The 24,672-nt window shown below is 38.1% G+C and overlaps 1 protein-coding gene across 9 annotated transcripts in view; it reads right to left on the bottom strand.

The window, feature by feature from the left end:
- The window catches only part of LOC139471649 (protein kinase C iota type-like), a 65,908-nt gene that overhangs the window by 34,380 nt on the left and 6,856 nt on the right, over positions 1–24,672 (bottom strand). For 8 of the 9 annotated variants that reach the window (XM_071254068.1, XM_071254066.1, XM_071254063.1 and 5 more), the window contains exons 2-3: positions 8,571–8,645; positions 2,626–2,747 (exon numbers count right to left, since the gene is read on the bottom strand). In XM_071254068.1, the coding sequence (XP_071110169.1) occupies positions 2,626–2,747; positions 8,571–8,629 (181 nt within the window). In that variant the 5' untranslated portion in view covers positions 8,630–8,645. Of the gene's footprint in view, positions 1–2,625; positions 2,748–8,570; positions 8,646–15,268; positions 15,288–24,672 lie in introns of those variants that run through there. The other variant, XM_071254067.1, reaches the window with a different exon arrangement.

The raw sequence follows: 24,672 nt of genomic DNA, 5'->3' as shown, positions 1-24,672 counted from the left end.
GTATTGTGCAGACCAACTTGAATATATAATCAGGGCAAACAAGGATTCAAGATCATGGTCATAGGTTCCTGGCATGAATAAGGGAAGCAACTCTGCACAGTGAATGTTGACTAACAAAAGAAACAAGAAATTTATTTGTTCCTATCTTAAATACAAGAAGAAAATTAATTGTTTGGGCCTAAATTACAAGAAAATTATTTGTTCTAGCCTAAGAAACAAGATAAGAGGAAATAAGGTTGCACATGGTCATAACAAAAAAGGAAAGGATTAAATGTCATCCTCCCTGGCTGAACAAGGACTTCCCTAATAATCTTCCCCCCGGCAACCAATGTGTATTAGTCGACATAAAAAATATATCCTTTACCTTAACAGCTTTGTTTTTCAGTTTAAAATCAATTTAGATAATCATCTGTATTGAAATTAATATCATATGAATAAATCCCACCTTTATAATGTCATGCTTACCTCCATATGATGATAATAATCGTCCAATAAATAAACACATCAGCTGGAGTAAGGGGATTATTTATCTTATCTTGTTTATTCAAATCTTGTGTTAATCTCAGTTATACTGTCACAACATTATGTCTTACCATCATGCAATCATGATACAAACAAGACATATTCTAAATCAATTCCGACAAAACAAACACCAAGCCTTCATCAGCATGAGACTAGGACAGACAATACCCTTCAGACATCAGACCTTGGGCAGGCTTTTTTAATGTTGACCAGATTTCATAATCAAACATAATCATTTCTTTTTCATAAGAAATGGTTACATTGAGTAGAAGATAGAATTGTGAACAAGCTGGGCATTTTGTGTTTTAGTCATGACCTTCAGATAGTTCACTTGACCTTCAAATAGTTCACTTGCCCTTCATATGGTTCACTAGTCCTTCATATACTTCACTAGTCCTTCACATAGTTCACCAGCCCTTCATATAGTTCACTAGTCCTTCATATAGTTCACCAGCCCTTCATATAGTTCACTAATCCTTCATATGGTTCACTAATCATTCATATGGTTCACTAGTCCTTCATATGGTTCACTAGTCCTTCATATAGTTCACCAGCCCTTCATATAGTTCACTAATCCTTCATATGGTTCACTAGTCCTTCATATGGTTCACTAGCCCTTCATATGGTTCACTAGTCCTTCATATAGTTCACTATCCCTTCATATAGTTCACTAATCCTTCATATAGTTCACTAGTCCTTCATATGGTTCACTAGCCCTTCATATAGTTCACTAGCCCTTCATATGGTTCACTAGTCCTTCATATAGTTCACCAGCCCTTCATATGGTTCACTAGTCCTTCATATAGTTCACTAGTCCTTCATATGGTTCACTAGCCCTTCATATAGTTCACTAGTCCTTCATATAGTTCACTAATCCTTCATATGGTTCACTAGTCCTTCATATGGTTCACTAGTCCTTCATATGGTTCACTAGTCCTTCATATGGTTCACTAGCCCTTCATATAGTTCACGAGCCCTTCATATAGTTCCCTTGCCTTTCAGACGTTTCACCAAACCAAATCTAGTTACCAAATAAACCAATAAAACCAGCTACCCCACCACCCTGTCATTCAGATATCCATAATGCCATATTGCAGGTCTGGCTTCACAATATTTCGGGCAAACACATTTTAACAGATGGTTCCAGGCAACCTAACAAGCAGGATCTTGCATAATTTAAAAAAAAGATTTGCTGAAAGGATGAGTGCTTGCTATACTTGATACATGCATTTCACTTCCTCGCACCTTAGTGTCACTTTCCTATAAGATATTTACAAAGACGTCTATCTTTCCTTCTGTGCAGTGTATCTTAACCTCTCTTCCTCCTGTGACCAGAGAGTTGCATATCCCCGAAACTACTCATTACAGATGTGGCAACATGTTATATATTTAGGTTTATGTACCATCTGAATGGAGTCAGAAGCAAACAAATAATTAATTTGAAAAATGTTTTTATCTATTTTGGTTCCTCCTTATCATGCTATTAGTCTATTATCTGAATTAGTAAAACTAAAGTGTACAATTACCAAATGTAAGTGATTAAATGATTATAAGTTTAACAAAATGCCATTATAATTAGCCCAGGTACAGATAGAGTTTCAAGTTTGTTTTAAACTATTAAAATAACAAACTATCAGCACAAATTCTATAAACTATAAAATTAACCAAGGGTCACCAAGATAATGAAATCTTTGCTTTTCTTAACCACTCAAGACCGCCTCCGTGGTCTAGTGGTAGAGCGTCCGCCCGGAGAGCGGAAGGTCCGGGGTTCGATCCCCGACCGCGTCATACCAAAAGACGTTAAAAGATGGTACTTGTTGTTACCCTGTCTGGCGCTCGGCATTAAGGGGCTAAAACAAGGACTGGTCGGCTCGGAGTCAGTATACTGTGTCTGAGTGGGGTATTCATGTTAAACTGCGGCATGGTATCTCAGTGTGCTAGCACTATAAATCGGCATCAGTCCGGACTAGTACAAGCAGCCACACAAACACACACACGTACATGCACGTCGCTATATAAGTGCAATAATCTTGGACGCGACGTTAAACCCCATTTCACCTCACCTCACCTTAACCACGCAAAAGAAAATCAGTCATGACTCACCTTCCTCATCCAACCATTTCACAGTGAACGGTTGACCAGCATCGAACTTGCAGATCTCTTTAATTTCCCCACGGAAGTCCTCATAAGTTATTTCATTCTTGATACTGGTGACAAGGATGTCCCTGCAACAAAAGGAGTAATTAGGAAAATAGAGAGAGTGAGTTTGTGAGTGTGTGAGTATGAGCAAGGTTCATACAGATATGAAACACTAAAATTCAAGGTCTTTTAAGGCATTTCAAGGCGTTTTGGCTGGGTAAAAAAAGCCTTAGTCTGTCAATATTTTTTTTTAACCAGCATACTATATCCTAGTCGTGAAACCTGAAAAATCAGTATGAACATCACAAATTCTCCAACAGTATTAATTTTCACAACAACAACAACAACAAAATTCTGTCAACATTTTTAATGCCCAACAATCTTCAGTCAAAGCTGGGTTCTCAATAATCCCCGGTCAAAAAACCCAGTCAAACACGGGTGCCCAACAATCCTCAGTCAAAAGCTGGGTGCCCAACAATCCCCAGTCAAAGCTGGGTACCAACAATCCCCAGTCAAAGCTGGGTACCAACAATCCTCAGTCAAAGCTGGGTACCAACAATCCTCAGTCAAAAACCACAGTCAAACACGGGTGCCCAACAATCCCCAGTCAAACACGGGTACCCAACAATCCCCAGTCAAAGCTGGGTACCAACAATCCTCAGTCAAAAACCCCAGTCAAACACGGGTGCCCAACAATCCCCAGTCAAAGCTGGGTACCAACAATCCTCAGTCAAAAACCCCAGTCAAACACGGGTGCCCAACAATCCTCAGTCAAAGCTGGGTACCAACAATCCTCAGTCAAAGCTGGATACTCAATAATCCTCAGTCAAAAACCCCAGTCAAACACGGGTACCCAACAATCCTCAGTCAAAGCTGGATACTCAACAATCCTCAGTCAAAAAACCCTGTCAAACACGGATGCCCAACAATCCTCAGTCAAAAAACCCAGTCAAACACGGGTACCCAACAATCCTCAATCAAAGCTGGGTTCTCAATAATCCCCAGTCAAAAACCCCAGTCAAACATGGATGCCCAACAATCCTCAGTCAAAGCTGTGTTTTCAACAATCCCCAGTCAAACACAGGTACCCAACAATCCCCAGTCAAACATGGGTGCCCAACAATCCCCAGTCAAAACCCCCAGTCAAACACGGGTACCCAACAATCCCCAGTCAAACATGGGTACCAAACAATCCCCTGTGAAAGAGAGGGGCACAAGAAACTCGTGTTAAAAGATTGCTTCCAAAGATTCCCTGTCAAACATTGGTACAAAAGACTCACAAAGATCAATTAAGGACTTAAAATCCACAGTAATTATTCATATCAGAAATCCTTTTGGACTTCATACACACAAGAATAAATGCAGAAAAAATATCTGTAACATTTTTCTGAAGAGAAAATAAATAGTTCTGTTTGTATGTTGTTCTTGCAAAGCCATATGAACAGACCCTGATTTGCTGAAAGGTCACATATCAGTGGAACACTTGTGGCAGATTTGCTCTTTGTCAGATTGAGAACCACTACAGACAGAAGGCAGGTATGGTTTCATCCAAGACTAGATATTAATTACTTTACAGAAATGAGAGACATATGACATTTTCTTCCGTGCTTAAAACTTTAATGTTTTATATTGTTCATAACACTTACATTGACAAATATTATATCTTTCATAAAGATTCTTAATAACAAACAACCCCAGCCCTCACAGGCTCTGTAGCTCACCTGAAGAGATATATACTAAATAGTGAGTGAGTGAGTGAGTGAGTGAGTGAGTGAGTGAGTGGACCTTAGTGCTGCAGAAAGTAGGGAATGTTGCCAGGGTTTTATAAGAACTACACTCAAACAAATTGAGAATGAACTTGCAATAATTCAGAATTGGGATTTTTGGCAATTATTGAGGTACAAGTATAAATGTAAAAACCAGTGAGCACACAGTGTAAATAGGTGTATATGTGTTGATAATAAGAAATTCATTAATCTACTGACACTACTGAAAACTGGAGCAATCAATGAATGTTAAACATGTCCTCTGTGGCATCAGGGCCCTCTTTCACAAACCGATCTTAGCGCTACGACTGTCGTAAGTCTATGTTAAAATATGGGAGTTACGATCATCTTAGCGCTAAGATAGCTTTGTGCAATTGGGCCAAGGTCGAAGATGAGGCAGATGGTGGAACAGGAACATACCTTGCTGGTCCTTTTATTGTTTTGGGGTTTTTTGACATTTTGTGGGGCAAAATACCAAGAAAATTTACAAAAACGAGAAAACTAAGCCCTGTCCAAAATGAAACACAACATGAACATCCCATACACCGAATTCAAAGCCTAATGGAAAAGTGCTTCCTTTCGGATGTATTTCCCTGACAACTAACTGTATTATCCATTACAAACACGTCTACAAGGAGTGTAAATGTAAAATCTATAACATGTGTTAAATAAACTGATTATACACAGGAAATATGAATGCCATCTATCATGCGTCAGCTCTGTCAATATCATAATGTCAGACTCCAAGGCTGGCAAATCTGGATTATTAGGCTACAAATATAAACAGCAGGGATTTACTTGTGTCTTTTTATTTTCGAGTCCAAGGGACAGTTATAATTTTAGGAGGTCCAAAGCATGAACAAGGGTGTCCGAGGCGAGTGACATGCATCTTCCCGAGGCAAGAGAGTTAACATGGTTAACTGACCACAAAAGTCCAGTTTCCACCCTTGCCGAACTAGGCTGGCATTATGGAGTTACATTTTGGCTGGACTAACAAGTCTATGTATAGTCCAATCAAAATCGTGCACTGAAATCGAAATCCAGTTCGTTAACTGTCGTGCAGATTTCGGTCAATTGCAGGATTTGCAAAGTATGTGCACCGCCAACTCGTTGTCAACAGATATTTTTTTCCAAGTCTTTTCATGTTTTTAATCAAGGTGCTCACGTGATTTGATGCACTTCGCTATGTAAGACCCGTTTTATCACAATATAGATCTTGATTATCGATCAGATCGTCCTGACCGGGCCCGCCATTTTGTGTGAAGCAAACGCAAGTGATACGAGAGGGGGAATCTGATTGGTCCATAGGAAAGCTCAGAAGAGACATAACTGGTAATAACCACTGGTGGCGCTACAATTGAGCCCAGTAATTCCACCCTAGTTCAGCAAGGGTGGAAACTGGACTTTTAAAGTCAGTTAACTCCCTTGCTTAGGGAAGATGAGCGACGTCAGGCATCTTACTAGGTTGACGATGGTCATGGCTCATGCTCTTGGTTTGCCTGCTCCAGATTCATTTTTGGCTGCAGTGTTATAGCTGCATCATTGCTGACTTTGGCATCAAACATTCACTCACTCATTCTGTTGTAGTTATTCATGAAAAAGGCTAGGAACTTGCAGTACAACAGACAAAGGGTGGATAGTCATGGCCTTTCTCTGCATTGATTTTAGGATAAAAACATTAATAGTCTTGTTTCTCAAGCACAGCTCGCATCAACATAAAGTGTGCTGCATGTTTCACTTTTATTTCCACATAAAAATAAGATAAAAATAAAAACAAATAAAAACAATGCAATGCAATGGATATAACATGGATATAACGAACTACAAGGGACCGTTATACACGTTTCCGCTCATCTTGGATTAAACTAAACACAATACATGTATTTGCAGTGTTATACGTGAAATCTTCATGGCCTAATTACACTGGAAGTTCCTCAGCTTTGGTCTGCAGTAACGGACCACTAAGTGTAGTGTTTTCGGTTCTCACAGCTTGAAACCATTTGAAGAGGGCGTCCTCTACGTCTTGGTGATTGGCAGCTCGTAACCTCTTCCGGGCGGGGCCAAAGTCAGTCGAAGGATTCAAGAATGGATTCTCTCTTCTCCATAATGGTACTTTATGTTGATTTTAGAATGTCAAATTCCATTGCAATGTCTTTCTTGGTTTTTATGCAGCATCGGCAGCATTAATAATTCTCAATTTCGTGTCTAAACTGATGATAGCATATGCAAGTGAACTGACACAATCTTGTAAAATTTATATGTTTAATGTTTGTTTTACAGACAAGTTTACATGTACATGTAAGATAAACACAATGCAAATTTAACAAGGTTGACCCGTCACCGCTGATTGCATTGATTCGCCGCCATTGTGTTGATTCGCCGTTGATTGCGTACAACCAATTGTCAGTGACATTTGACACTGAGTGAGATTTCTCAGTTCGCTATACACATCACTAATTAGTGGTAGATGGGCTCGGCGGTGATCAGATATCCGTTCGCTGTATTTGTTAGTCCGCTGTAGAGAGTTTGTTATATACGTAAATTTTATATGATAATATATAGGAGATAAATCGGGGATTTTTTCAGAGTTCGTTGTGTCTGTTTGTTTGCTATATCTGTGTTTGTTATATCCGTTTTCTGCTGTACTTCACTTTCAATGTGTTATGGTCATGGTGGTAATAGGAGTCGGAATGCTTGTTAATGTAAGCCATTTCCCAGGTTGGTGGTACGAAACTTTATTTGGTTACATACTAGTCTGAACAAGCAAAAATATATACAAAAAGTCCCTGCCTGCCCGCTCCATCAATTCAAAATTCATTGCCTGAGAAACAATTCTTTTATTTTTTTAAGCCTCAGCCAAACTCATTATTTCTCTGTTCCTATCAGGTCCCAGGAAGTTGCTATACCAAGCAGGAATTTTAATTTTACACTGAATTTACAGAAGCTTTAAAAAGTGTGAACCCTTTTCATAGTTAGAGAATCAAATCCAGGCTTGGCTGCCATACTGACCTATTGAGTCAATAAGTATGCGACCTCTTTTCATTTTGAAATACAGGCCTGGAGAAATACGAAAGAAGGTCGCCCAAATCATGAGTGAGTGAGTATGGTTTTACGCTGCTTTTAGCAATATTCCAGCAATATCACGGCGGGGGACACCAGAAATGGGCTTCACACATTGTACCCATGTCGGGAATCGAACCTGGGTCTTTGGTATGACGAGCAAACGCTTTAACCACTAGGCTACCCGACCGCCCCGCCCAAATCATGACCAACTTGGAGTGAGATAATGCAGGTGGTAGGTATGTCAGAGTGTTTTCTGGCATAAATCAAACAATAGTTATCATTGTGTATAGTTCTAAGAATACAACCTCAGTTCATCAAAGCCAATATTCTTGAAACTTGGTTCATATCACACTCAAATCTTTTTAAAGATTTTCAACAGACATTCTGTTAACTGTCAACCATTCTTGTCAGTTGTTTGGAATACCTCATATCATGCCAAAGCTTCAGTGCATTCGCAGAGCAGGAAACATGTCACTGGACAATACTGGATGCAAATATATTTGGGATGTTTGGAAAGAAGTTAGGATAAGCTGCTTTATACTATTACAGGTACAACTAATAATGTATAGTTGACAGTGAAGAGGACTGCTGTTGAAAATCTGAAGATTTAGTTATAGTGTGATTACAGCCAAAATACAGGATTACGGCAATGATGTAATAATAGAGATATGGTATTCGCAAGATTAATATACATGTAAATATTGTTTAATTTCAGTTCTGCAAAACATGTTTGGATGGATATAACTTCCACAGCACCATATGCTCTGTGAGACACCACTGCTTGGATCATACACGGAAAGACTAGTCTTAATGATTTATGTGCTTTCAGAGATGATGTTGAAACTGTGAACCTTGAAAGAGACACATGACAACTGAACATCACACAAACCTAAATATCAGGTGAGCTAACGAACTACCAACCTCAGATAATATGAAACAAAACATTTGCCCAGAAACACATAACAGACACATTTTAAATATGTATAGATCTTAACCCCTTTGCTTCCCAAATGCTATCATAATGACACTCATACATGCAATATTTACCATATCAATCATGCAGATATCATAAATACTTACCCATTGTAGCCAACTTTTATCCTTATGGCATCAGCATCGGCCAGGTCTTGTGTTGGCATAGCGACTGCCTGGGACCTGATAGAAACAGAGAATAAATCAGTTTGGCTAAAATCAATAGCAGAGGCAAGGGCATGTCTGTATGTACTGTAAGGGACTGTATGTACGTGGCCATTTTCATGAATAAATACAACAGAATAAACAACTCACAAAGCTCACTGATGAAAACTGCCTGTCTAATCATTGAGCAGGACTATTTTTGGAACCTCTATTGATGATGTTACATAATGTCATAAATCGGATCTTTTCTGATGCCCGAGTGGTAAAAGAGTCAAGATAAATGGCAATTTTGGCAGTTCTACAGCAATATTAAGACAAGGGGATTCGAATAATATACCCCCAAAATAGTATTTTGTGCACAATTTGGGACTCAAATTGGTACTTAGTGTGATCGGTGACCACCTCAACCACTTGGCTACCCATTGTCCCTCAAAAGAAGTGACACATTCCAATGTTTTCTTTCACCCTCCTGTTACAAAGAGGGGGTGTTTGTTTGTTTGTTGTGTAATTTAACAAGAACCAGCTATATGACAGCAGTCTGTAAATAATAGAATTTGAACCAGAAAATCCAGTGATTACAATTAGCACCCCTTCCTATATCAATGTACACAAGACTTTTTTATTCGTGTATGATACGCACTCATGTGTTATATGCACCATTAATTATGGGCAATTAAATTGTGGAAAATATATCTGTTGTGTATAATACACACAGACTTTGCTTTGTATCATTTCAGGCTGTCAGATTAAACAACAAAATTTACAATCTTTCAACTCTGTTATTTTTAACCAAAATTTAATTCTAATAACCGCCCCCTATATAAAATTATAAGACCCGCTCCACGCTTACTGCGTCGGATACGGTATATATACACCCCTTTGACCCACTTCTTGAGTGAAATGACAGGCAATTGAACTTAACACCAGTCTGAGGCGACTAAAATTCAGGAAGGTCTTGCATGTCTTGAGACATTTCCTTGTGGACTGCCACCTTTACCATTTGATGGATGGCAACTCTGTAGCAGAACTAGTGACATTTCCTTGTGGAAAGCCTCTTTTACCATTAGATAGATGGCAACTCTGTAGCAGGACTAGTGACAATTCCTTGTGGACTGCCACCTTTACCATTTGATGGATGGCAACTCTGTAGCAGGACCAGTGACATTTCCTTGTGGACTGCAATTTTTACCATTAGATTGATGGCAACTCTGTAGCAGGACTAGTGACATTTCCTTGTGGACAGCCACTTTTACCATTAGATTGATGGCAACTCTGAAGCAGGACTAGTGACATTTCCTTGTGGACAGCCACTGTTACCAATTGATGGCTGGCAACTCTGTAGCAGGACTAGTGACATTTCCTTGTGGACAGCCACTTTTACCATTAGATTGATGGCAACTCTGTAGCTGGACTAGTGACATTTCCTTGTGGAAAGCCACTTTTACCATTTGATGGATGGCAACTCTGTAGCAGGACTAGTGACATTTCCTTGTGGACTGCCACTTATACCATTAGATAGATGGCAACTCTGTAGCAGGACTAGTGACATTTTCTTGTGGAAAGCCACTTTTACCATTTGATGGATGGCAACTCTGTAGCAGGACTAGTGACATTTCCTTGTGGACTGCTACTTTCTCCATTTGATAGATGGCAACTCTGTAGCAGGACTAGTGATATTTCCTTGTGGACTGCTACTTTCTCCATTTGATGGATGGCAACTCTGTAGCAGGACTAGTGATATTTCCTTGTGGACTGCCACCTTTACCATGAGATAGATGGCAACTTTGTAGCAGATCAATTTCTATCCATGTCCATGAAAGTACATTCAATTTATTATTGCTTACCAGTCTGCTCTATTTACTGAAGCGACATACAAAAACAAAAGCATAGTCTGGTCTCTAACCACGTCAAGTAATACTTCAAAAGGGTACTCTGAACGTATCTAAGCCAATCTGTCAACAATAAGGTGAGAGCCATTGTAACACACCATGTCATACTATCAGCTTGCCCGGAAAGCCTGAATGACTACTGCTTGTTTTTTGTTTGTGGTTTGCTCTGTATTCACAATGGTTTCAGTCCTACTAAGCAAAACGATTTGCACTCATTTCTGCTTGTCATGGTCTATATTTCATGTATTTCTTCCAAAGAAAATATGACACATTCTGTCGTAATTCCTGTGTAACAAGTCTTATTACATGGGTGAGTGAGAGACCATTGGTCTGGAAATCACTGTTGCGATAACTATTGATATTGAAAGAAACTATAGAGATAACTATTGATACTGCAAGCAACTATTGAGATAAATATCAATAGTTTTCAGTGTATCATTTTAGATGGATTTTAGAGTTAAATTAAACCATGGAACTGAAGTTTCCTTTGAATGTGATAACCATAACAACAAATAAAAAGTAAAGTTTGCGATTTGACTGATTTGTTTTTTTGTTACCCTAATAATTTAAGAAAATGAAACTTCCACATTACTTGTTTTACTGCAGACAAGTTTCGGTGACTCAATCGCATGATATGGTAAATATAATTGAAACTATCGATATTCCTAACTGAAATAGATACTATTGATCGGAAACTGATTAAACAATCGATTTATTGACTTTAAGTGCTAACCAATCACAATATATCAATATATCGATATATCGATATTTCGATTTATCGTAACACCCCTACAACCATATACTGTCAATTCAGCATCTCTCCAGATGAAAGGACAGGATACAGGCTAAAGGTCATCACACCAGGCTCAGTAATTAAGTTAGTAATTAATTAGCTGCTGAGTCAAATGAAAAGCCTTCATGACAGTGTCTGCAAATACTGGATCATTCCACTGTAAATAATTGGTTTCACAAAATTACATGCCCTACCACATATACTCAAAGTTCTCAGGGGTTTTACCAGTGCTGGAATTCGACACGTTAGACACAGTACAACACGCAAGAATTCTCAAAATTAACCCCAGTGGAGATTACAAGGACAAATAGATCCTAAATACACCACGCTTGTCTCCAAAATGGGGTTACGAGGAAGAATAGGTCCCATGCACCCAATAAAGCCTCACTCAGCAATATTCCAGCTATATGATGGCGGTCTGTAAATAATCGAGTCTGGACCAGACAATCCGGTGAATGACATCATTGATATATGCAATTGGGATACGATGACATGCATCAAACAAGTCAGCAAGCCTGACCACCTGATCCCGTTAGTCGCCTCTTACGACAAGTATGCGTTGTTGGAGACCTATTCTCTACCCGGATCTCCACGGGAGACCATACACAAGTAAAATTTACTGTCCAAGATTGAGTGGTTGTGAATAGACTAAATACAAACATATTTTTGGATTAAATAGTAAATAGTTGTTTCCAGACAAATATATACCCGTTCTACACAGTTGCATGTTCTGAAAACAAAATTGTAATGTCCACAAGAAAATACTGACTGTCATCATGGTTATGTAAAGTTTCTGGCAAGTAAAAATTATCTCAAAGTACCTAAAAGTACCAAAATAATGACAACTTACAAGCTAAGTTAACTAACTATTTACACTATTAAAAATTAGAAATATCCACTGTACCAATATCCCCGCTATATGATGGCGGTCTGTAAATAATCAAGTCTGGACCAGACAATCCAGTGAATGACATCATGAGCATCGATCCACGCAATTGGGATCAATGGCATGCATCAACCATGTCAGCAAGCCTGACCATCCAATCCGGTTAGTCGCCTTTTACGACAAACATAGTTTTATGACAAGCATGGGTTGCTGAAGACCTATTCTACCATGGGTCCATTCCTGATTGAAGTTCTAGTTACTGTTAACCAACCAGCTAGCCTAAGGCCAGATTATCTTTCAGGGGGATTATGGATTTTGGCCCAAACATTCAGGTCAGTAGGTTGAAAAAAATATAAATAGAACTTACAATTTCAAATAATGTCCTCCAAATGTGAAGTAGGTAGGGAAAACCAGAAAAAAATGGGAGCTGGGGGAATAGGGAAAGACACACCAACAAATAGCAAGACTGGATGACTGGATTGGCTGTTTAACATGTTTAATGCAATATTAGGTTCTTCACTCTATACTTTCCGATCTGTCATGATTCATAATAATTTGTTGAGTTTTGAAGTTTTTAAGATAAATTTTCAACATGTTCAGCATGTCTTAATTAGATAATTTAAATAACTTATTCATATAGATAGTGACAGAAAAGGAGTTTTTTTTTTTTTTACATTTTACAAATTTCTAGTCAGAGGAATCAATAAAACACTGCTTTTCATTTTTTTCACAATTCAGATTTTTGGAATCTGCGGATAAATATAAAGTCTGGCTTTACATGTATAGTTCCTACTTCACCATCACGTAGGTCAATACAAGTGTGACATTAAACTCCAAATATCCTCACCTTGAAATAACAAGTCAGTGGTTTCAATTTGTTTCCACAGTAGGCGGAGGAATGTACAGAAGTAGAGTGGAGTTGTGGCAGGATATTTTGTATGTGCCACTAGTTGTCTAGCCACGTCAAACACACAATGTTCCAATGCTCTGACAAGTACAGTTCTTGATGAACATTTTGACAATAATGTATCCATACCATTTTGGCCATAATAAAACCTCATCAAAACATTTCACAAGTTACATCTGTTGTCAGGTGGTACAGAACAGACTAAGTCCAAATGTCTGAGAAACATAACACTTTTTCAAAATAGTACCCAGTAGGGCCAGTATTCAGTGAATCGAACCGTATCCATTCATGAATTGAATTCGTTATTTGTGGCCACTAGAATCGAATATTAATGAATATGCAATCATGTGCATTCACAAACCCTGTACCTAAAAATATACATAAGAACATATTATATGCGTAGATTTCTTCAAAGATAACACTCATATAATATTTAATTTGACAGTATGGTGATCACTGGTCATTGTTGCATTTGTGCAGATACTAGTACCTGGATACGTGCAGTATATAAATGTATAATTTATTAATAGTTAACAAACGATGTCAAATAATTTTTGTTATTGTTTCACTGAATATAACAAATTATACATCAGTTGCTGACTTGTTATTGTATTTGTGAATTAATATCCGTATTTGTTACCCTATATCCATGATATGAATCATATTCACCTCATAGTGTTTCCGTTGCAGCCCTAAAGTACTCACGGTAATGAAAAAAACCTGTTTTTTTCGACCTCAGATCTTAAATAAATGCAGTTAATATACAAAATATGTAAATATTCAAACAACTCAATTAATACTAGTTGGGCCTTGGCACAAATACAGCATATCACAGGTTTTTATGCCTTTTTACAAGTAAAAGTGTGTAAAAATGTGAATAAAACAGACTATTGTGAAACAGGGCATAACCAGGTGTAAGTAGATAAAGGTGAATGTCCATGACCTATGACACCTTGACAACAGGTGAGAACAGGTGCATAATGCCTATATGTTTCTGCTATGTCAATTTGGACTTAGTTTTATTTTTGAATGTTGAAAGTGACGACAAATTACCTCCTGTAAAGTACATTTTGTATTATTCACTGAGATCAAACTAGCAAATCCAGACTAGTACTTTTCGAGTTGTTTTGTTATTTCGTATTTACAGCGACGTAACACTTTGTGTCGATTTTTAAATTGAGAAAAATAGGGTTTTTTCATTTCTGTGAGTACTTTAGTACCCAGGCAATATTATACCCCTTCTACCATGCCTATGCTGCAGCACTTTCTGTAAAATATCTGTAATATACACAAGAAATACAGACTGTCATGTACACTGTCATGTACACTTTCACTCGCAGTATGGAGTGAGTGTAAAGATAAGTTCTAAGGTGGTCAGGGGCTGCTTATTGGACTTAGGGGCTCTTAAAATATTGCTAATACGGTATATAGTAGTGATCTAACTTTGCATTTTCTTTCATTCAGTCGTTCATTTGTTCGTTCTTTCACAAGTGAATGATCTTACACTGCTTCATGACCTTAGACGTGATGAGCCTATGCCTCATAATACTGTATTCGACGTAATAAGCGCCCATGGCAATATTTGCTAAAATATTGGCTAGTGAACAAACTCAAGTGGCACCCCTTCCAATTGATCAATGTACACAAGACTTATATATTTGTGTATGATATGCACTTGTGTGCACCCTTAATTATGGGCAATTAAATCCTGGAAAAATATATTTGTTGTATATAACATTTCAGGCTGTCAGCATAAACCACGGAATTTACAAAATTTATCTTTCACCAAAATATTATTCTAATAAGAGGCCCCTATTTCTAATATTCCGAGCGCCCTGAGCGCTTATAACTTCAAATACGGTACTACCACACTGGTAAATGGATAACTGAGTTGAAAGCAATGTATGACTATTAATATATGTTCACATTGTTATAACCGCGATGCCTACTATCATTCATGGTGCACAAATGTCTAAAGCAATACTCATGAACCTTAACAGCAATAACACCAAAATTTATGTCAAGTTGACCACAAAATGGTGCTCATGGACTAGAGCTGTGTTTAGAATGAAAAAGAATATAATCTCTTTCAGAATCACTTGCAGATGTAATTATTTTCTTTGTACATATCTGTTCAACTGTTGAAAAAAATAATGCAAATCTTACATTGTGACCCAGTTGTAACAAGGCTGTCTTGAGTTGGGTTTCCCAAACAATGTCACACCTCCACGACCCAAATATTGGAGATTGATTTGTTGTGACCTCAAAGCATCAACACATAATTTGTTCTGCACCACTACCTACATCCCCACCGGTTACAGAAAGAGGTTCTCCCTCCACACATACATTGAGCAGTGGTGACTCACGTCAGCCAAACACTTTCTCCCTCAGATCATGCTGTCATTCAAGCATGTGCTACAATCACCAATAACATGGGCTGATGTCTCGGTTCAATGGAAGGCTTAGTGCAGTAGATGCATTCCGAACATGCCAAGGTTCAGTCATCACTCCATTAGAAAACATAGAAAACAACCACTTGTGTGGCCTAGTCTAGTGGATACAGCGTCGGCCTGGTGAGCAGAAGGTTGGCGGTTCGCTCCTTGGTCGCCAAAATGCATTCCGAACATGCCAAGGTTCAGTCATCACTCCATTAGAAAACATAGAAAACAACCACTTGTGTGGCCTAGTCTAGTGGATACAGCATCTGCCTGGTGAGCGGAAGGTTGGCGGTTCGCTCCTTGGTCGCCAAAATGCATTCTGAACATGCAAAGGTTCAGTCATCAGTCTTTTAGAAAACATAGAAAACAACCACTTGTGTGGCCTAGTCTAGTGGATACAGCATCTGCCTGGTGAGCAGAAGGTTGGCGGTTCGCTCCCTGGTCGCGTCATACCAAAAGACGTCACAAGTCTTGCTTGTTGTTACCCTGCCTGGCGTTCCGCTAAAGGGGATTAACCAAGGACTGGTCAGCTTGGAGCCAGTAAAAAGTGTCCAGGGCTCGATCTAGATACATATAACATGCACCAGTGTAAACTATCATTGAAAAAAGTAACCTGATATTTATGTCTGCATGCACCAATTGCATGTCACATGTCCAAATTTGTGTCCACACAACATCTATCTTTGAACCCACTCCATACCTCTCAGCTTGGATTACCATCCAACCTCACTAATCCCCGTGTTATGATTGGTAATTTGTCATGCTTTTTTAGCCTGATCAGTGATGTCATCAATCTGTGCGCACTTCAGGATTATGCACTGTGATGCAGTGTTCCCGTTTACCGGTAATTACCAGTTTTTTACCGGTAAAATTAAGCTTGGACCGGTAATTCTTGTGACTGCCCGTCCCTGTGGACTGGCAAATAAAGTACCTTTAAAATCTTTGTTGTTCAACAAAACATCAACCATAGTCAATAAATAATATTTCGAACAATATCCGCTTGTCTGTTATCATCAGGGTTTCCCATTGTCTGTTATTTCAAGGAAATAATATGTCACTTTGTTTCAAGGTTAAATATCTATTTGTAGTGACTTAACCTTGAACCAAAGTGAAATACCAAAATTCAGGAAAAAGGAGAAAATTGTGATTGATCTTCGTGTTAATAATGTCCAGAATAAAAATAAGTTAGTTCAGAAATGATGTCAATGAATTTGTAAGCAATTTTCATAAATTTATATTTGTTCAAAGTTGGGACTGACAGAAATTGGGTGGGACTGGCAATTTCAAAAGCCAGCGGGAACACTGTGCTGTCGCGTCACCTGTCACTGAAGTTGACCACAGCATCAGTTGTGATATCTGAATTATGCATTATATGATGCAGGGCTGGGATGGATAACTCCGGTACACAGGTGGGTACTGAGTAGGACCCGGGTACTCACAAGACTACCTGGACCCGTGGTCACATATATATTGTTTAATGGCAAACATTATCTAGAACTCCATGGTTCCACAACAAGTCACTAATGTTCCTATTTTTTTCTGACTATGCATGCATTCCTTCTGACTTCCATATGTTTGAATAAAGCTTTAGTCATCTTAAGGGTATGCATGATCAGCTTGTTTTACAAGTGTACCTAAATACATTTTGCCAGGGCTACGGTCAAACTAGTCCTAATCGGTCTTTTTGTAGCTATCTCTTGAGAACTACAGCGAGTCCCCCGGTAGGGTAATAGGGGGTCGGGTACCCGCGTAGTAGATTTGGACTCGTTCCAGCCTTAATGGATGGTTGCCACTGATGACATTACCACATAAATACTTTAACTGAAGTACAAACGGTATTAAAATATCATGAAACGTAAAAAAAATAAAAAATTAAAATTCCTAAATAGCAAAAGGCACCAGTTTAGTATGTGCCTGGTAGACATGCAAAGTTTTGTAAGAAAGCATTTAACCGTTTTTGAGTTATGTTCCGGAAACGAACACCACCCTTATAGAACCTAAGTCCAACTTGTTGCCATGGAAACATAAAAAATAAAAATTTATAAAATTCCTAAATAGCAAAGGGCACCAGTTCAGTATGTAGTTTAAACCTATGAAAAGTAACATGGCGAAATATTCAATAGTTTTTTTAGTTCTGCTTCGGAAACTAACATCACCTACATATCAAGCCTATGTCCAGCATGCTTTCATGAAAATTGGAAAATAAAAAAATTGGAAAAATTCCAAAATAGCATTAGGCACAACTTCACCACTTAAGTGATATAAATGCAAATTCGGACAGACGAACAGACATGCCAATAGCTATATCCCCCCCCGCATTATATGCCGGGGGGATAAAAAAAGCAATGGTCTCGACTAGAACAAGCAGACACACACTCCCCTAATTTAGACAACTGATATCGAATCATGTTATTACCATGAACAAGGTCATCTAGTTGGACATTTGTCAGTCTTCGCAACCATTTACTTCCTGATTGTGCAACAAATGTTATATTGGGATAATACTTTCTTAAAGTACAGATCCTTGACTTTTCGAACCAGGATTCGAACCAACACTGCCAGAGTATGGCAACTAATCAAGTCAGCGATCTAACCCACTCAGCCACCAAGGCTTCCACAAAATGAAAGTCTCACAACTGACATACAACACAATAACTCGACGGCCATTACATTTTGATATAAAAAAGAACACCCCTGATTATGTTGTCATTTGATGTCATAAAGAAACAATCCCAGAAGATTAATAATGGATTTAAGAAGAGTCTACACTATATAACTGGTGTCTAGACCCGTTCTTTATTTTGAATGAAGGGAAGAACAAAAGCACCAAACATGTTAGCCATCATTAATAATTCGGATATCCCAGTTTTTGGGTTAATTACACAGAGCGAGGTAACCATCTACTTATTGCTGAAAGGTGCAATGCTATTCATGGTAGAGTCTAATTAACGAGGGTTTTCCATCTAGATTGATTAATGAGGCTTGATTTCCTAATGAGAAGGTATCACCTAACCTCATAAAGATAAAGCCATAATTAGGTCAATTGGTATGTACATCTTCTACAGAGTGCTCAATTTTAGGCTAAGAAAAAATAATTTGTTTCCAGATCGTTTGAATACAACTTTGCTTAAAGTATTCCTCATTTTCCCAAGATATTACAAACAGCAAATATATACTACTCAAAAGTAGTTAAAGAACACCCAATTTTTTCATATGACTAAAGTTATTTAGTCATGGCATGACTGATTGACTACATTTAAAGGAAATAATCATGTGTTCTTTTGCTTCTTTTGAGTAGTATATTTGAATTTTACATTGGGGCCATCAATTGGTTTAAGCTTAAAGTAAAATGAAACATGTTCTACTAATTTGTTCACTCTGTTGATTTTAACACAACTTTAGCACCACACGCCTTGGTTTTCCCACATGGTAATATGCATAAATAAAGTTCTACAAATAGTCTAGCCCACAAGACAAATGAGAGTCAACATTTATCAGGGCCAATAATCATGATAATCATAAAATCGAAATCATAAGTGTCCTTATATCATGTATTGTCCTTGAAAAGGGGCGGTGAGGTAGCCCAGTTGTTAAAGCGTTTGTTCCTCACACTGACGACCTGGGTTTGATTCACCAAATGGGCATGATGTGTGAAGCCTATTTCTCGTATCCCCTGCCATGATGTGGCTGAAATATTGCTAAAGGCAGAGTAAAACCAAACTCACTCACATATTGCAAAGACTGAATGTTGGCAATATGATAGTGTGAAGACCTGCTTCAAGACCCATGAAGATCCGGGGTAGAATAGGTCTTCAGCAACCCATGCTTGCCGTGAAAGGCGACTATGTTTGTCGTAAGAGGCGACTAACAGGATCGGGTGGTCAGGCTCACCGACATGGTTGAAGCATGTCATCCATCCCAATTGCGTGGATCAATTCTCATGATATTAATCACTGGATTGTCTGGTCCAGACTCGATTATTTACAGGCCGCCTTCATATAGCTGGAATATTGCTTAGCAGCAAAAATAATTTTGTAACATCTCCTCTTACAATAACACAGTATTATTGTCTGTTTGATGATTAACGGAACTCAGATGACCCGTCTCATCTTCTAGTGTACATCTGTGGCAGCAACACAGACTACAGACACAGTCAAATGAGGTTCCATTTCATTATAGGTGTCATATTGATCGGCGGGAAAATATTAGGGAAGTAAATTAAGGTAGTCACAGCCGATGTAGGTAGGGTGGGATGGCTATTCATTTCCTGGTCAGCGTGTGTTGAAATTGATTCCCAATCATTAGTGGAAGTGACCGGACCGACAGTTTTATGATAGCGTGAATATTTTCCTATCATATTGCTCAACACAGTGGATTACACAGTATGTAGTATTATTGATATACCACGAAATGGATCTTGGCACACATCAAAATACCTACATGGCACATCAATACCTTGCTAATTATTCTGAAAAGATATTATGGGTTTGTAATACCATGAATAATGAAGGCCACAAAAGTTTATCAACTCATGTAAAATTACTTATTACAACTCTCATGGTATAGCACAAAATGTATTCAATAAAGTACATATTAAATATGTAGACAGTATATTGCAAATTATTTTCAACTGATTGTTTCAGAAACATTGCGGTAGTCAAAAGCCGTCATTGTGGACAGGTATGAATATGTTGCTAGGTAAAGAGCATCAAATAACCTACACGGCTGATTGACTATTTAATTTTGAATCATATTTAATCAAAACAAGAAAATCATTTCACCACTGTAACTTAATGTAGATGTTCATCATTTCCTAGGATACAGGGCGGTCGGGTAGCCAAGTGGTTAAAGCGTTCGCTCGTCACGCTGAAGACCTGGGTTCGATTCCCGACATAGGTACAATGTGTGAAGCCCATTTCTGGTGTCCCCCGCCGTGATATCGCTGGAATATTGGTAAAAGCGGCGTAAAACCAAACTCACTCACTCACTCACTCCTGGGATACATCTAAACCATAAACTTTGTTGAGTGAAATCTTAATTTTGATATATCAACTCAAAAGTATCATGATATATCAATATATTAATTATATTATTATTCAGTGTGCACAGATAGAATTTACCAATGTAGACCTTAATCACTTAACTTAATGCTATATAGGAACTAGGTTGAACCAGTAAATGTGTAAAATTGAATATTCTGCCTTCTCATCATGTGGTAATCAAAATAACTGAAAAATTGTGTGGCAGTGATAAAAAAAATTAGTATCAATATTCATAAATTTCTATCAATACAGCATCAATTCAAAAAATATTTACATTGATTTCAGGATATTTAAGCATGTCAAGATGACATTACTTGTTTAACATTGCTTTTGAAGCGCATTAGTCACATCAAATATGTCAGCTTGACCAAGTTGATGTGGGATGAAAGTCTCCTGAGACACACCCTCTAAGAGTTGACCACCTTGTTAAAACCAAAAGCATGGTGCAAAGAAAACAAGGGAGATAATCAGGGAGAGTTAGTGATTCAAAGAACTACAGTGAAGTACGGTTACAACGAACACGCTTATAACGATTTAACAGATATAACGAACTTACTTTTTTGGTCCCGACTATTTGTTGTTGTTATACTGTATATATGCTTATAACGAACTACGGTTATAACGAACTAAAATTAGTAGTCCCTTTGAGTTCTTTATAACCGTACTTTACTGTATATTGCAAAAGAATGGGCATGTTTGCCTCAGTGTGATTGGTTTAAAAATGTTGTGATTTCAAGCAACTGGACATTTCACTTTTTGGTAAAACCTTCTTGGTCCCCAGTCACAAAAACACATTGGCATTAACTTGATCAATTTAACACGGCTCGAAAAATCCACATGGCAGCGTGTGCAGGATGAGTGAGAGGTGAACAAATGCTCGTCCTATTGGATGAGTACATATTTCAAACATATTAATTCATCTCTAATCATTTTCATCAAAATATGTAGGATAATTCAGATCCTAAAATATGTTATCGTAGGTTCTCAGAAATGATAACGAAATACATGTTGATTATATCATAAATACATGGCATACTTGGCAATTGCTCTGTTAAAAATAAAAAAAATAAACAGAAAGTGCAAAACAAGTTTTAAAAAGGAGGTTATTAATTGTTGTTTTTGTTTTTTACGCAACTAGGCACTGACGCTCAAATTATGAAGTGAAAGTGAATGATCTCGTCAGAGAAAACCATGATTTGATTATCAAACAGACAGATTTTTTTTTAAAACAGCATACCTTAAAAAAATAAAAATGAATAGTGCAAGACTGTTGGTTGAGCAAATTGGCATTAATGAGCAGAGATGAACAGAGATGGCAGTGACTGTGAATTATTTTGCACTGTCTATCGTAAAAATCCTCAACTCAAAGGCTAATTATAGAAAATGGTAATAATAACTGAAAACATAAAACGTCATAAAATGTAAAAGGCCAAGTGAAAATACTGCAGGATGAATATCTGGATAAATTATATTTTAGAAAGTTTTTGCTCCCTGTATAGTATTCATCATATTGACCTATGCGTCCCTTGGGCACGCCAGGAACCTATGATTGTGGGTTCGAATTCCGGTTCGCCCCGATTATGTTTCTAGGTTTGTCAGCACCATACCCGATCTCGTGGGTTTCCCCAAAGTGGTAAACATCTGAGACCTGCATCACTTCGGGCTTTCCTCCCACATTAAGCTGACACGCCGCGATATAACTGGAATATTGTTAAAAGCGGCGTTAAACTGAACTCACTCACTCACTCACTTCACAAACTGTGGTAGTGTCGGGGGAGGATATAACTAGTATCTAGGAAGTTATGATGCATGTGGTTATCAAGGTTGTGGTTGATGAGGATCGGGATGTATGATGTACAATATCCTTAATGCCTTAAAGGATGTGAAACGTTTTATGACATATTCCATACTTGAAACAGCTTTCATGAATTCATGAATTCCCTCCTATAGGTGTTGTTATTTATGATTTCCATCATTCTGACTGTGACACAAACATTTAACATCTTTTCTAAATGTTTCGACAAACTTAAAGGCGGACTCCACAGTCAGGAAACTCACTCACTCTCTCATATTGACCTTGATAAATAATAATCAGAATGTAGCTTTAGTTGATTTTTCTCTAGATCTACATCCTGCTGGGGGCTGTTATATGAAATATATGCTCTGGAGTCTGTGAGAGGAGTTAACAATAGTTATCTCCTAATTATAATACATTCAGCTTAAATGTCATCTGATGTAACATGTACAATGCATGCTCCATAATTCAACCTGCCACTCTATTCCCCTTGCTGAAGAACTTAGCATGCACTGTACCTTAATTAAGCATGTTAACTGCCATGATTGCAGAGCAATAAATTAACGCTAATCCTCTCTACTGATGTCGTCACTACAATGTACAATAACCTGAGATGAGATTTGCAATGTAATAAAATAGCAATAATCATCTTTCATGATCAGTGATAATTTATTGCCTATACCGACTCACTAGCCTGATTTATTGAGTATCATTGCAATGAATAGCAATAATCACCTCTTATGTTCAGTAATGATTTAAAACTTACAATAACATGTGAATGTTCTCCAGTGCTGAATAAATAAACTTGATGGAAACTACTTTGCTTCTGAATGAGTGAGTGAGTGAGTGAGTATGGTTTTGCCTCTTTCAGCAATATTCAAGCAATATGACGGCGGGGAACCAGAAACGGGCTTCACACACTGTCCCTATGTCTGGAATTGAACCTGGGTCTTTGGCATGGCAAGCAAACGCTTTAACCACTTGGCTAACCGACCGCCCGTATCAAACTGACGATCAAACCCCACTACTGTCTTTCTACCTTTATCAGTCAGGGTTAGGTAAGGCCAATACATGAAGTTCGTTTGTTCCAGACAAGTGAAAATCAAGGGCCCAGTTGTTTTCCATTAAACATATAAATAAAATACATAAAATGAAATATAGTTAGATTTGTTCAACGGTGTCTACCCCCTGATATATGATTACCTTTTTTTCAACTGTTCTGTAAATCTCACGATGCATTTAGGTGATTTAGAGTTAACATCACTTTGAACATTCTTGCACAATATGACAAGTCGATGTTGGAGGAAAGCCCAAAGGCTCTTAAGTCACACACGTCATAGATATTAACACCTTGGTGAAACTCAAGAGAACAGGTGCCGCAGGGTTGAAGCTTGGTGCCACTGCCATGATCAAATCCTAAATACACAGTTACCATATGTCACCAGAGCCGGAAGGGCACACTTGCAAACTTTTTTAAAACATACCTTGTGATGATGTACTTTGTTTGTTTGTTGTTTGACGCCGCACTCAGCAATATTCCAGCTATATGACAGCGGTCTGTAAATAATCGAGTCTAGACCAAACAATCCAGTGATTGACATCATGAGCATCGATCCACGCAATTGGGATCGATGACATGCATCAACCAAGTCAGCGAGTCTGACCACCCGATCCTGCTAGTCGCGACAAGCATAGTCGCCTTTTACGGCAAGCATGGGTTGCTGAAGACCTTATCTACCCCGGATCTTCAAGGGTCTTGTGATGATGTACATTGTATGAAGCAAGTGATATATGATATTTTTTCCAAAGTACAAAGGACAATCTGTACATTCATGTACACTGAATAGGAACATGATTGTGACACAGTATGATTAATAACATAAACCTGGGTATTCAGAAATTAAACAGGATGCTATCAATCTCAATAAAAATGAACGAGGTAAATTTCTAAATTCAGAGCTCCAGATAAGCTGTGTAAAATACGCACCAGAAATATGCAGTTAAATAAAATCCAAGCGTATCAAATATGCAACGAACATTACAGATACGCTACAAAAATAAAACTTGTGCGTATCATCAAAATATTGTGAAGTAACCCTGCGTATGAAATTATAAACGGGCATTCCGTCAACCTTGCCAAACTCCACGATGACAGTTACATCATGATCATTTGCCGTCACACTTTCCTGTGGAAGTATCATGGTATTTTTGAGTCCTATAAAGCTCTCGAACCTACACGACACCAGTTTGCAGGGACTAGGTTAATAGTGTTTTAAATATTTAACTTAAATACCC

The sequence above is a fragment of the Haliotis cracherodii genome, unplaced genomic scaffold (assembly GCF_022045235.1).
Source record: "Haliotis cracherodii isolate W230 unplaced genomic scaffold, xgHalCrac1.p SCAF_23, whole genome shotgun sequence".
Classification (NCBI taxonomy): domain Eukaryota; kingdom Metazoa; phylum Mollusca; class Gastropoda; order Lepetellida; family Haliotidae; genus Haliotis; species Haliotis cracherodii.
Note: the sequence above shows the minus strand (reverse complement) of the source record. Positions and strands in the feature narration are given on the sequence as shown.